The 13,712-nt window shown below is 42.1% G+C and overlaps 1 protein-coding gene across 3 annotated transcripts in view; it reads left to right on the top strand.

The window, feature by feature from the left end:
• Positions 1–10,934, top strand: part of OSMR (oncostatin M receptor) — a 57,885-nt gene extending 46,951 nt beyond the window's left edge. The window contains exons 12-19 of one of the 3 annotated variants that reach the window (XM_033421238.2): positions 265–444; positions 1,490–1,594; positions 2,174–2,245; positions 3,063–3,239; positions 3,833–4,000; positions 7,266–7,347; positions 8,314–8,386; positions 8,714–10,934. In XM_033421238.2, coding sequence (XP_033277129.1) covers positions 265–444; positions 1,490–1,594; positions 2,174–2,245; positions 3,063–3,239; positions 3,833–4,000; positions 7,266–7,347; positions 8,314–8,386; positions 8,714–9,289 — 1,433 coding nt within the window. In that variant the 3' untranslated portion in view covers positions 9,290–10,934. Of the gene's footprint in view, positions 1–264; positions 445–1,489; positions 1,595–2,173; positions 2,246–3,062; positions 3,240–3,832; positions 4,001–7,265; positions 7,348–8,313; positions 8,393–8,713 lie in introns of those variants that run through there. The other 2 variants (XM_033421240.2, XM_033421241.2) reach the window with 2 other exon arrangements.
• The last annotated feature ends 2,778 nt before the right edge of the window (positions 10,935–13,712 follow it).

The raw sequence follows: 13,712 nt of genomic DNA, 5'->3' as shown, positions 1-13,712 counted from the left end.
CTGATCCCTGTTTTAGGGGCTGACGTCCCTTTGGGTCTCAGAAGATCAGGACAGGGGGCATCTGAAGGGCAGGTGTGAATATTTGTTTGGAGTGAGAGGCAGGAAAAGATCCCTCCTGCCCTAACCCAAGCCCCGTAGCAATTGCAGAGGTAGGGCTTTTACCTGCTAGATACACTGCATGTTCAAGTTTATTTTCTTCTTTAGATATTTTTGCAAAATGTATGATTAATTAAATCTGAAGCATTGACCTCTTTGTATGTACAGAAGAGGTTGAAAAAGGAAGAGTTAACAGCACAGAGGATGGATTTTCTGTGTCTTGGAAACCCCAATCCGGAGATGCCACAGGCTATGTTGTGGAGTGGTGTGATGGTCCCCAGGACCTGCCCTGTGTTCTCCAGTGGAAAAACCTAGGCCCCAATACCACAAGCACAGTCATTAGCTCGGGTAAGAAGAACCTTCTGTATTACCATGCTGCTCCATTCACCTGGCAGCAACTTCAACAGGGGTTTCTGGATCATCTCAGACACTTTGTGCTCAACTGATAACTCCAAATCCAGCGTGGGTCTTGGAGTTCAAATTTTGCAGTGATGTGGTCTAAGGTTTGACCTTTATATCTACTTTCACAGAGACTACCTGGACCAAAGGCTGGAATAGGTGTTCATGAGTTTCATGAATTTGTTCAGCAGTGAGTCAGCAGTCTCAAATGAATGGCAGAGGGACATTGTAACAGTTGTCCTGAGAGCTTTTACAAAAGCAGTGAAGTGTGTGGACTTGGGAAACATAGGAGTAGAGCTGATGGGAGTCGATTATCAACGTCAGTTTCAATGGAACATCTAGAACTTGGTCTCTTTCCTCCCACACTGGATTTGTCATTTCGAGATTACTAGTGTAGCAGTTCAAGGAGCCTAGGTTTGTGGCTTGATTAGGGGTGGGGGGGGGGGGTGTTGGTGGCGCCATCTTCTGGGCTCAAGATAAAGATGTGGGAATTGTCCGGGTCCAGAGGGTGATTGATGAGACTCGAGGAGGGCATTCAGTGGCTGGTGGGGAGTGAGGAGGGGAGTCTTCCCTTGGCTTGAGCAGTGTCAGTGGCATGGTGTGAGGGGAAAGTGAGGTACTGGAAGCAAATCTTCCAGATGCTTGCCCTTCATGGGCAGAGAGAAGGCCAGTCGCTGGCAGGGGATTTGGAGTCAAAGGAGAGTTTTACATGGTTTTCTGTGTCTGGTTGAATTCTGCACCTAGTTGCATGCACGTGGATAAGGGCATGTTTGCGAGCTCTTTATCAAGAGGATGATGCAGAGGACAGTCCCAGACTTCGTCGGAAATGCTGGAGGATTCAGGGGAAGGAGGGAAGATGGTGGCGATGAAGGGCAGAAACCCCGAGGAGGAAATTCTTAAGGGGACACAAATTCATTTTTCATTCTTCTTCTTTTCAGAAGTAAAGAGAATGGCATCCTGTGTTATTGAAAATCTGTTGACTTTTCTTCTCTAGGTGCTTTTAGACCAGGGGTTCGATACAACTTCAGAATTTATGGAATTTCTACCAAAAGGATGGCTCATTTATTAGAGAAAAAAGCAGGATACTTGGAGGAACTGGGTAAGTTTAAAGCATTTAATGTGTCCATTGTTCAGAACAATCCAGAAACTCTTCACTTTGGGTTTAGGAAGATTACAGCACCTTTCCTAATTTTCAGTGTCCCGTTTATTCTGGCAATGGGGTTTTTTAAAAAGTTATTTTTTAATCATACAAATAGAAAACATTTTCATTAAAGACAATTTGTAAGATGTTATGCAAAAGAAGACAAAATGATTGCTAATTTTACCACCCAAGGGCAAATACCTTGGGTATTTTATGTGTATCCTTTCTCAGTACAGATATACACTTTTAAATAAAAATGGGATCTTTTTTTATTACTACTCTATGCCATTTTGTAAAGTGCCTTTTGACTCATGTCACTAAGTAATCTTTAACTATCATTTTTTAGTACTGCAAAGTGCCTCATGGCTTGCATATGTCAAATCACCTGTCGTTGGACTTTTAGGATGATTACAAAAATATTTCTCAATTAAAAACTATAAAATACACCTTCAGTTATGCTGCAGTCTCAAATACTCAATCTCTCTCTTCTTTCTTGGCCAAATCTCTTATGCCCTATCTGACTCACCATCATTTTAGCTGAATCTTTGTCCATCGCTCTGATAATGGTTTTTCAACAACGCCCCGGAAGTAGAATACTCGAGCCAAAAGGTTTGAACTTCTTAAATACAATTTTATAATTTTTAAGACTTTTGGTAGATGTTGTGAAATCGCTGCCCCCCCAGAAATTGTACCATGATCCCAGCAGCAGTGTGGGGGAGTTTTGATCCTCCCATGTGGTTGCTAATTCACCTTCTCGGCATCCAGGGTCTCACACCCACTGGAAGCTGGGCAGCTGTGTCCTTGACTGCCTCTCAGCAATCAGACCAGCTCTTGGGGTTCTCCGTTGGGTGGGAGCTGCCCCAGACAGGCAGGAAGGGTGTGTTGTGTGTTTTGGCGGACATAGGCCAGGTGTGCACCAGCGTATGTGCTGAAACAGGCTCTCAGGGAAGCCTCAGAATAAATGCTTTCCGATTCTCCCTGTGACACCTGGACAATTGTGCACTGCTACCACTTGGGAACTAGAGTTCTTCAAAGTTGCCCATACCTCTTCAAACATAACCCTTCCTCCTCCTCCCTTCCTCCCTACTTCAGTTCATCCTCCCAAACACTGTTGAGAATTCAGACTCAGAATGAAGTCTAAGAAAGCCTTTCTTTTTTGCTGTGTGACCTTGCCAAGTTACTGAGTCTCTCTGGGCATCCATTTCTACACCTGAGAGATGTAAGGCTTGAACAAGATGATTGCTTAACTCCTTCCCAGCTCTCACGAGCTAAGTCAGGGCGTACATCCTCTAGAGAAAAAGATGAGACTCCTTCACTTGGCACACGCGCCTACAGAGTGGGCCGTGGTTCTGCTTTCAGTTTACACCAGTGCACTGAGACTCTTTCCAAATCGTAAATCTTACATTATCCCAACTTCCTTTCCTAGCTCCTTCAGACAACCCTCAAGTGGTCATGAGTAAGTTGACCTCCCACTCCTTCACTCTGAGTTGGAAGGATTATTCCACTGAATCCCAACCTGGCTTTATACAAGGATACCATGTCTACCTGAAACCCAAGGCGGGGGAGCAGTGCCAGCCGGCATTTGAAAAGACAGTTCTTCCAGGTGACTTTTTTTTTTTTTTGTCTGTTTACCGTTTCAAGGTCTCATTATTTGAAATCATTGGAAAGGCTGCCGGCCGTCTCTGACTGTGGCCAGGCTGAATTCTGTGCTCACGTGCTTAAACAAATTAGTAGGGTGGACAAGACCATGGGGGCCAGGATTTTAACTTACTTAAAAACAATGTGGCCCAGTATTTTTAGAAGCACCTGAAATACCCTCAGCTCCTTAAGAAAACCTACTTAGGAAACATTCTTGCTAACCTCATTTTTTCTTTGACTTCATTAAAGTTTATTAAAATGTCTATCTAAGAAGCACTGGCAGGCTCTTCCTCTCTCTCTGGCAGGTCTGAGTGCTTCCCCTGGATGAGGAACATCCCTTGTTTAGTGGGGTGCTTGCTTTGCTTGCCGTCTCCCGAATATTTTTCCAGTGTCCCCAGTGTGATGAAATTATGATTTCATTTTTGGTTGGTTTAGAAACGTTGGCAGTGCCAAGTCAACAAGAGTATTAGTGCCCCACTGTCTCACAAGATCTTTATCACGCTCTTAATAGTTTTTTCTTCTTGAAAAAAAAATTTTTTTTTTTTTTTAACCTCACAGAGGATTCAGTATGTTGCAAATACACAATTGACAACCCCGGACAAAAGACATTTGTTGTGGAAAATCTACAGCCGGAATCCGTCTATGAGTTTTTCGTCACTCCTTACACAAGTGTTGGCGAGGGTCCCCTGGATGCCTTCACAAAGGTCACAACTCCGGATGAATACTGTGAGTTTCTCCAAATCAAAACTCTTAGCAGTTCTTGGGAAACTGACAGATGACACACACCATGGGCATGGGTTTTGTCTAGATTGGGAATTTTTAAACCTTTCTTCTCTTTCTGTGTCTGTCTCTTTCTTTCTCTAGATGAAACTCACCAAAAAAAAAAAAAAAAAAGTGAAATGTTACGCAGAATCCCACTACATAAAATAGATAAGAGTGAAGCTAATCCAACTGATCTATAACCTGGAATCTTCCTCTTCCTCTCTCTGGCCCCTGAGGCACTTCTCTGGAACTCAGTCCCAGAATAGTTTGAAAATCACTGATGGCATATTTTAGTGTTGACTTGGGAAGAGCCTTGTGAGTTCTGTGTGCAAGAGGGGTGGGGATGTTCTTCTCAGCAGAACTGCTCTCTGCAGCCAGACTTCTGGCTGGTTTGTCTCAGTGGCAAATTACTGGCTTCTTGACCTTGCGTCTCTGGGGGTACTAGAACGTACGGTGGGGCAAGCAGTGTTGGTTCACGAACCCAGTGTTTGCAGATTTGATGGGGAAAGGGTGAGATAAAGAGAGCCATCCTTTCAAAATGCATTTGTCTTGAAAGATGGAGAAAGAAGAGGAAGGGAGAAGAATGGCAGCTTACTGGTAAATAAGATTCTGCTGGTAAATCCTGCCCTCCAACAAAGAGGAAGGTGGTGGGAGAAAACAGATACTGACGGAGGAAAGCGGGGAAAGTAGGTAGCAGATAGGAATCATAGGAGGTACACGCTGGAAAGGACATCTCAAGATACGCCTCCATGAAAAACAAATAGGCTAAAATATCTGCCTGGGTTGCCAAGTAGCGTAAGGTGGGGCTCTGGGGATGGGGTGGGCTCGTCAGGTAGAACCACTGGACCTGGCTGTCTGACGGGTGATGAGGATGCCCACGACCACAGTGGCAGGTTGGGCTGAAACATGGCCCCAGGTCTCTAAGCCAAAGGCCAGAACTCTCGTAGTCAGGTTAAGATTTCAGTCAACAACTCACATTACTTGAGCATGCTTGCCATTCTAGAGTTAATTTTAAATTTATTTTCAGGCTGTTTTTCTTCCAGCTTCAGTATTTACTTGGCTGGTAGAGGTGTGTGTATGAGTATGTGTAAGACACACACACACACACATATAATACATATGATTATCTTTATCTCAATTATATTTTCTAGATTTCATTTATCTCCCTTACTCATGAGAAACCTCCTTAGCCTTGGCTGTGACTCGATTATATTGATTATTATGAAAAAGTAAACTAAGTTGCTGCATAATTGCAGCAGTGAGAATGACAGTCCACAGTTAGAAAAATAGTATGGAGGACTCACAAATGCAATGGTGAGTGACAGAAGCCGGGCCCCGCTCTTGCTGCACAATTCCACACATAGAGTATAGACAGAGGCAAATGCTGTTTATGTGGTTGAAAGGCAGGCTAGTGGTTACCGTGGGAGGGGAAGATGCCTGGATGGGGACACTGGGGGACTCTCGGGGGAGCTGGTAACGTTCTTTTTCTTGATCTGGGTACTGGTTACGTGGGTACGTTCAGTTTGTGAAAACTCATTGAGCTGTACACTTAGGAGCACTTTTCTGTATGCACATATTATACTTCAACAAAAAGTTTAGCAAAGCCTGTCTGAAGTTTGGAAACTACTATGGGTAGCTCCCCAGGCTGCTTCTCAGATACATTACAAATTCGTAATTTAACCAAATTTTAAAACCAATTGTAGTCATCAAAAGTACTGCTCTTGAGAGCAAGGTGTTCTTTTTTTTTTTTTTAAACATATATGTACTGATTTATTTATTTATTTTTGGCTGTGTTAGGTCTTCGTTGCTGCATGCAGGCTTTCTCTAGTTGTGGTGAGCAGGGGCTACTCTTCGCTGCGGTGTGCGGGCTTCTCATTGCAGTAGCTTCTCTCGTTGTGGAGCACAGGCTGTAGGTGCACAGGCTTCAGTAGTTGTGGCACGTGGGCTCAGTAGTTGTGGCACAGGGCTCTAGAGTGCAGGCTCAGTAGCTGTGGTGCACGGGCTTAGTTGCTCTGTGGCATGTGGGATCTTCCCAGACTCGAATCCGTGTCCCCTGCACTGGCAGGTGGATTCTTAACCACCGCGCCACCAGGGAAGTCCAAGAGCATGGTGTTCTTTAGTGGTGTCAGGAGGAGTTTCTTTCGCCTTACCTGGTGTCAGGGATAATTTTAGGCCAGTTGTCGAGGTTCTTTCTCTGCCACCCTCTTACCTTCCCATGTCCTTTTCTCCAGAGCCCTGTGCTTCCTCAGAGCACTGGGTTGGGCCTGCCCTCCCTGACAAAACTCCAGTGTTATCCACTAGCACCACAAGTCAGTCCCCATTCCTGCAGGACAGCTGTGGAGGGGGATGAGGAGGGCAGGGAGGCAAAGGGATTGAACAGGAATATATGTACATGTGAATGACTGTCAGCCTCCAAACCCCTTCGTGCGATTTGCTTTTATAAAAGAGGATGTTTACCAACCCAGCTGAACTATTCTTTGGCGGATTTGCAAGCAGTGAGACCAGGAAGATGGGCATTTATGAAAATGAAGTACAGGTTGACATATCTGAGAAATAAAAATAGAATAATTATCCCGGGTGATGACTTAGGTAATTTTCTCAGAGCCTAACTAGAAGGGGTGCATTCGTCAAGTTTTGACGTGTAATAAAATACCTCAAAATCTCAATGGCATACAAAAATAAATCTCTCTTTTCATGCTCCTGGCTTGGCTGACGTAGGCTGGGCCAGGTGGGACTCCAAGCTTCAGGCAGGTTTGTTCCATGTAGGTTCATCCTGAGGCTTAGGCTGAAGGGACAGTGGCTCTGAGGGACCAACTCTTCTCAGAGTGGGTCACAGGAACACAAGAGAGCAAGCCAACTACAAGCACACCGAACGCAGCTACCAACCAGCATGACCACTACTCACCTCCCATTGGCCAAACCAACTCACGTGGCTGAGCCCACAAGTCAAGTGTGTGGAGTGTAATTCCCATACAGGGAGGGAGTAAAGAATGGGGAGTAATGATCCAGTCTGTCAGGAGAGGTGTGGGTTTGAGTCACAAGTGTTGAGGGCAAATGGTTCCCTGTGTTGGCTGGTTGGTCTCACTGCCCTGTCCCCCAGCAGTCAGACAGAACTCATATTGAACCTTGCACAAATGGAGTTTTGAGGAATAAAAGACATGTAAAACTATTTTTATTCCTTTGAGGGAAAAGCAGTCATTAAAAATATCCCTTTCTTTTTCCTCTCCAGCCCATACACTGATACACATCATCCTGCCCATGATTTTCTGCGTTTTGATCGTCATCATAATTTGCTACTTAAAAAGTCAGTGGTAAGTGTGCGGGGAAGGTTTTTATCCAAGAAGGAGTCAAAGAAAAATCTAGAAAGGAGATAGAAGTCACACCTGATAATATGAGGAAAAGTGCTGAAAAGGAAAGAACAAAGGAGGATTTGGTGGAAATATGATGTTTTAAACAATCTTGTTTATCAACAGATAAGCAATAAATCAATACATAAGGAAACTAGACTTCCCTGGTGGCGCAGTGGTTAAGAATCTGCCTGCCAATGCAGGGGACATGGGTTCGAGCCCTGGTCCGGGAAGATCCCACATGCCGTGGAGCAACTAAGCCCACGCGCCACAACTACTGAGCCTGTGCTCTAGAGCCCGTGAACCACAACTACTGAGCCTGCGTGCCACAACTACTGAAGCCTGCGCACCCTAGAGCCCATGTGCCGCAACTACTGAGCCTGTGCTCTAGAGCCCATGTGCCGCAACTACTGAAGCCCTTGCGCTCTAGGGCCCACGTGCCACAACTACTGAGCCTGCGTGCCACAACTACTGAAGCCTGTGCACCTAGAGCCCGTGCTCCGCAACAAGAGATGCCACTACAATGAGAAGCCCACGCGCCTCAACTAGAGATAGCCAGCGCACAGCAACAAAGACCCAACGCAGCCAAAAATAATAATAAGGAAACCAACTATTTTAAAATGTTGCCAAATTTGTTCATAGCAATAGCTAATATTTATATTTCACTTACCATGTACTTGGAAGTGTTCTAAGTGCTTTACATATAACAATTCATTTAATGCTTCCAACACTACCATCACCACCGTAATGATCTCCATTGAACCAGTAAGGAAATTAAAGCATAGAAGGGTTAAAAAGCTTGCTTAAGGTTACAGTGTTAATGAGTGATTGATAAAGCACGGATTAGAACCCAGGAATCTGACTCCAGCGTTCTCACTCTTAACCATTCTGCTATATTGCAAAATTGTCTAATTTTCACTGTTTTTCTAGGCTGAAGGAGAAGTGTTATCCTGATAGTCCAAACCCTTACAAGAGCAGTGTCCTGTCATTAATAAAATCCAAGGTAAATGCTGGGAAATTGTATGGATACTCATATGCTTGTTAAAGACCAACCCAGGGCTGGGGCTATAATAATCATACACTCCTAGACCTTCTCAGGAAGATGTCACAAAGCAAAAGCCTCTTCTGCTCCCATAGCCGTGAAAGGGTTGAACACAACTTTGATTTCTTCTGTCGGGATATCTTTTGGTTTTCAACATCACCTCCAGTTAACTTGTGACCAGGATAAAACAACAAAAAAAAATTGAAGCTCTAAGTGCGTTTCACATGCTTTATATACTGTGATACACACACACACGTTATCTTTGCACATTTTTTATTTCTGTTCCAGGAGAATCCTCATCTAACAATAATGTATGTCAACGACTGTGTTCCAGATGCTATTGAAGTTATAAACAAGCCCGAAGGGAGTAAGATACAGTTCTTAGGCACTAGGAAGTCACTCACAGAAACTGAATTTACTAAGCCTGCCTACCTTTACCTCCTTCCGACGGAGAAGAACTACTCTGGCCCTGGACCTTGCATGTGTTTTGAGAACTTCACCTATAATCAGGCAGCTTCTGACTTTGCTTCTTGTGGACATTTCCCAGTAACCCCTCAAGCCCCACCACATCAGCTGGGACCACTGACTTCACCTGAAAATTTACTAAAGGCACTGGAACAAAACTACATGAATTCCCTGGGAGAAATCCCAGCCGGAGAAGCTAATTTGAATTATGTGTCCCAGTTGGCTTCACCCACCTCTGGAGACAAGGACAGCCTGCCAACAAATCCACCAGAGCCAGCACTCTGTTCAGAGTATAAAATGCAAATGGCCATACCCCTGGGTCTTGCCTCCGCTCCCCCAAGTGAGAACAGCAGCCTCTCCTCCACTACCCTTTTAGGTCAAGGGGAACACTGCCCCTAAGCAGTGTACCCATTTCGTATCCTTACGCTACACAGACCCTAGGAGAAGCATAGCCGGCACCATTCCATCACCAGATACCTCAGGGCTTAATCCCAGTGAGCTATCATCACCATTGTCAGGTATGATTTATATAATCTTGCTAGGTTTTGAAGGTCAGAAGCTATGAAACTTAACATTCATCCTTGGAGCAGGCTCACTGTAGAAATGGCAGGATCATGGGAACAGGCTTACCTTGCTGCTGCGTGTTCCACGTTCACCTTTGTAACAGCAGACTTGGCACTTGACATAGGGATAGACCCCATCCACTCAGTACTGGACAGGTCCTTGAAGTTCAGTTTTTAGTAAGAAAGTATTTCCATTAAGTTTTACCCCACATTTAATATCTCAAGAGTAAAGGAACTAGATTTCAGGCTTTAATAAAGGCTACAGAAGATTCGTTACTGGAGCATAAATTGTCAATGTTAATTTATTCTGGGTGTGTTTAATGAAGTCGCAGATATTTGATACCAAAACAGATTTTAGACTTGCCTTGAAGTGATGATAATTTGTAGTTCACTGATGTAGTAAAATGAACTCTTCCTATTAGACCTTATCTAATAGGTAAGACATGCGAATGAATCGATGAGATCCCCACAATTGTCCTGCTTAGTTTACCACGGTTAAAGAGTGGGACTGGCATGGAACCCCTGCCTCAGTGTCAAGATTATAGCACTCCTACTTAGTAGGCATGTCTTCTACCACAACTTTTGATGACTACCTCAGAACAGATAAAAGGATAATGTCATTAATTCCATTCACATTTATGGTTCCTCGTTTTTTCAAGAACTGTGGTATATAAATGACCTATTTTCAGTAAGCATCTTTTGGACTCTGCAGTAGGCTGTCTGGGTCAAGATAATGCCTTCACTGTCTCCTTATATTCCTGTTATGCTAACATAATAAAGTGAAACCTCATTGTTGAACATCATTCAGATATAACTGCAAAAGGCTAAATGGAGTGGGAACTCCTGGAGTGGCTCAGCAGCAGCTCTGTCTCTTTGAACCAATATATGCAAAGCACATACCTGGTACATAGTAGGTGTTCAATCGTGCTAGAGTTCTTTTCACTTCTTTCTGCCCGACAACCCTTAATGTTTACTTATCACACTTCTAAACAAGCATAATTAGGGGCTCCTTTTTCTTTGTTGTGGTGGACATGACGCTGCCTGTGCTTCTGGTACCGAATGCACTGCGCTGTGCCATTCCACACTATGAAGAATGAGAGAGAAGGAGCCACAGCTGAAAGGAAGATGGCTGTCAACTGACCTAAATATACACAAACCCAGACTTCTGTTCAGGCTTTTCAACTTTTTCCTTCTATATAACTAAGCCTTTGGCTGAATAATGGGCTATGTACACCTAACATAGTACAAACAAGTATCTTGATTAAGAGTTCTGAGAAGACTCTGGGGCCAGTATTGTTATCACTTAGCCTCTTTGAGTTTGTCATGATGCAATTATAAAAGTACATAGAAACATCAATGACAGTGATGATTGATTTGTAAATAGTATATTTCATAAAGATTTTCTTAAAAAAAAATAATCCACAAAGCCTTGAAGGCATTTTTGTTGCAATAAGCTTTAATTAAAATATTTCACCATTGCATTATTTTGTTTTCTCTACCTCAATGAAGTGAAAACCTTAACAATTATTATAGCCGATAAATAAGCTTACTAGAAATGTAAATTCCTGGGTACCAGTCCAAATCTCATAACCAGAATCTCTGTGGTCCAAGGCCTGGAATCCATATATTTCATAAGTTCCCAGGCATTCAGATGCACACTCGACTTTGAGAATCATTGGTCTAAGTCAAATGAAGATGTCTTTCTGAAATATAACGACATACCAATAGGAAATGCTGGGCTATATAACTTTGTCCTTACAGTATCACTATGACTATAGTTTGGCTGTAAACATTCTTCTCCCATCTTCGTAAATAACCAAATAACTTAGTATATGCCATTTAACAGCATCATTTTAAGAAGTGTTATTCAGAAACTTTGAAATTGTATTCATGTGTCAGAATTATTACGATTAAAAAAAAACAACTCATGGAGAATTTCAAATATATACAAACGGAGAAGAGTTTAACAAACCCTTATGTATTGTCATCAATCCGAACAGCCACTAAACCATGTTTATTTTAGTCCATCTGTACTCTTATTCAGTCTCCCTCCTGATATGATTTTGAAGCAAATCATTTCATCTGTAAATATTTGTTTCTCTAAATAGGCTTTACTTTTTCTAATATAGCCATAATACCTTTTAAAAGATCATACCTATCAAAAAATCAAACAACCCAATCAAAAAATGGGTAGAAGATCTAAATAGACACTTCTTCAAAGACATACAGATGGCCAAAAAGCACACGAAAAGATGCTCAGCATTGCTAATTATCAGAGAAATGCAAATCAAAACTACAATGAGGTATCACCTCACACAGGTCAGAATGGCCATCATCAAAAAGTCTACAAACAATAAATGCTGGAGAGGGTGTGGAGAAAAGGGAACCCTCCTACACTATTGGTGGGAGTGTATATTGGTACAACGACTATGGAGAACAGAATAGAGCTTCCTTAAAAAGCTATAAATAGAACTACCATATGACCCAGCAATCCCACTACTGGACATATAGCCTGAGAAAACCATAATTCAAAAAGATACATGCACCCCCCAATGTTCATTGCAGCACTGTTTACAATAGCCAAGACATGGAAGCAACCTAAATGTCCATCAACAAAGGAATGGATAAAGAAGATGTAGTACATATATACAATGGACCGCTAGCCATAAAAAAGAATGAAATAACGCCATTTGCAGCAACATGGATGGACCTAGAGGTTATCATACTAAGTGAAGTAAGTCAGAGAAAGACAAACATGGTATCACTTATATGTGGAATCTAAAAAAAGCTGATACAAATGAATTTATTTACAAAACAGAAACAGACTCACTTCAAAAACAAACTTATGGTTACCAAAGGGGAAAGGTGGGGGGGTGGGAGAGATAAATTAGAAGGTTGGGATTAACATATACACAATACTATATATAAAATAATCAACAAGGACCTACTGTATAGCACAGAGAACTCTATACTCAATATTCTGTAATAACCTACATGGGAAAAGAATCTAAAACAGAATGGATATATGTATACATATAACTGAATCACTTTGCTGTACATGTGAAACTAACACAACATTGTAAATCAACTATACTCCAATATAAAATAAAAAATTAAAAGAATTAAAATTAAAAAAAAATCACATCTAAAATCTAGTTAATAATATTCCTTAGCAATATCAGGATATTTTGATGGTGGGAAAAACTGGCAAATAATGACCCACAAATAATGCCTCGGCCTGGTGACTGGTCCTCAGCTGCAGGTAGATAGGCTGGGAGCAGAGACCTAGTCACATAGCAGAGCTATGGACCTGCTGAAAGTGCCTGCTGACATTCCAACACCTGACTCATACTAATTCTAGTGAAACTAATTCTCCACTAGAATATGATTACGAAAATCAAGTTGAATTAGACAACATCAAATATTTCTTCTAAGAGCTCTGTGGAAAGATTAGCTGACTTTCATCTCAAAAAAATTACAAAACATACTAAACATTTTGCATAAAGTAGGACTTTGAAAATCTTTGAAGAGGTACTTCCCTGGTGGTCCAGTGGTTAAGACTCTGCAATTCTACTGCAGGGGGTGCGGGTTCAATCTCTGGTCGGGGAACTAGGATCCAGAATGCCAAAAGGTGCGGCCAAAAAAAAAAAAATTAAAACCTTCGAAGAGATACAACAGATGATTAAAAGCCTTCAAAATTAGCAGTTAATACTTACAATGACTAAATACATTCAATTTAAAGGACTAAGCAAATGTAGTTGTCTTTGTCCTCTAAGCATTAAAGAAACAAAGTTTTAGTACATTTTGGGTTTTTTTGAAATCAATACAAAATTAGTTGCTATGGTTTGAATGATGCCCCCGCCCCAAATTCCTATGTTGAAATCCTAACACCCAAAGATGATGGTATTAGTAGATGGGGCCTTTGGGAGGTGATTAGGTCAGGAGGCTAGAGCTCTCATGAATGGGATTAATGCTCTTATAAGAGACGCTACAGTTTCCTAGTCCCTTCTGCCGTGTCAGGACACAAGACACAAGAAGTCTGGGACCTGAAAGAGGGCCCTCACCCAAACATGTTCACACTCTGATTTCAGACTTTCAGCCAACAGAAGTTTGAGAAATAAATTTGTTGTTTATAAACTGCCCAGTCTGTGGTATTTTGTTACAGCAGCCTGAATGGACTAGGACAGTACTTTTTAAAAATTTTTTTAAACTTTTTATTTGGTATTGGAGGATAGCCAATTAACAATGTTGTGATAGTT

Source organism: Orcinus orca, chromosome 3, assembly GCF_937001465.1.
Source record: "Orcinus orca chromosome 3, mOrcOrc1.1, whole genome shotgun sequence".
NCBI lineage: Eukaryota > Metazoa > Chordata > Mammalia > Artiodactyla > Delphinidae > Orcinus > Orcinus orca.
The sequence above is the reverse complement of the archived record's forward strand: the minus strand, read 5'-3'. Positions and strand labels throughout refer to the sequence as shown.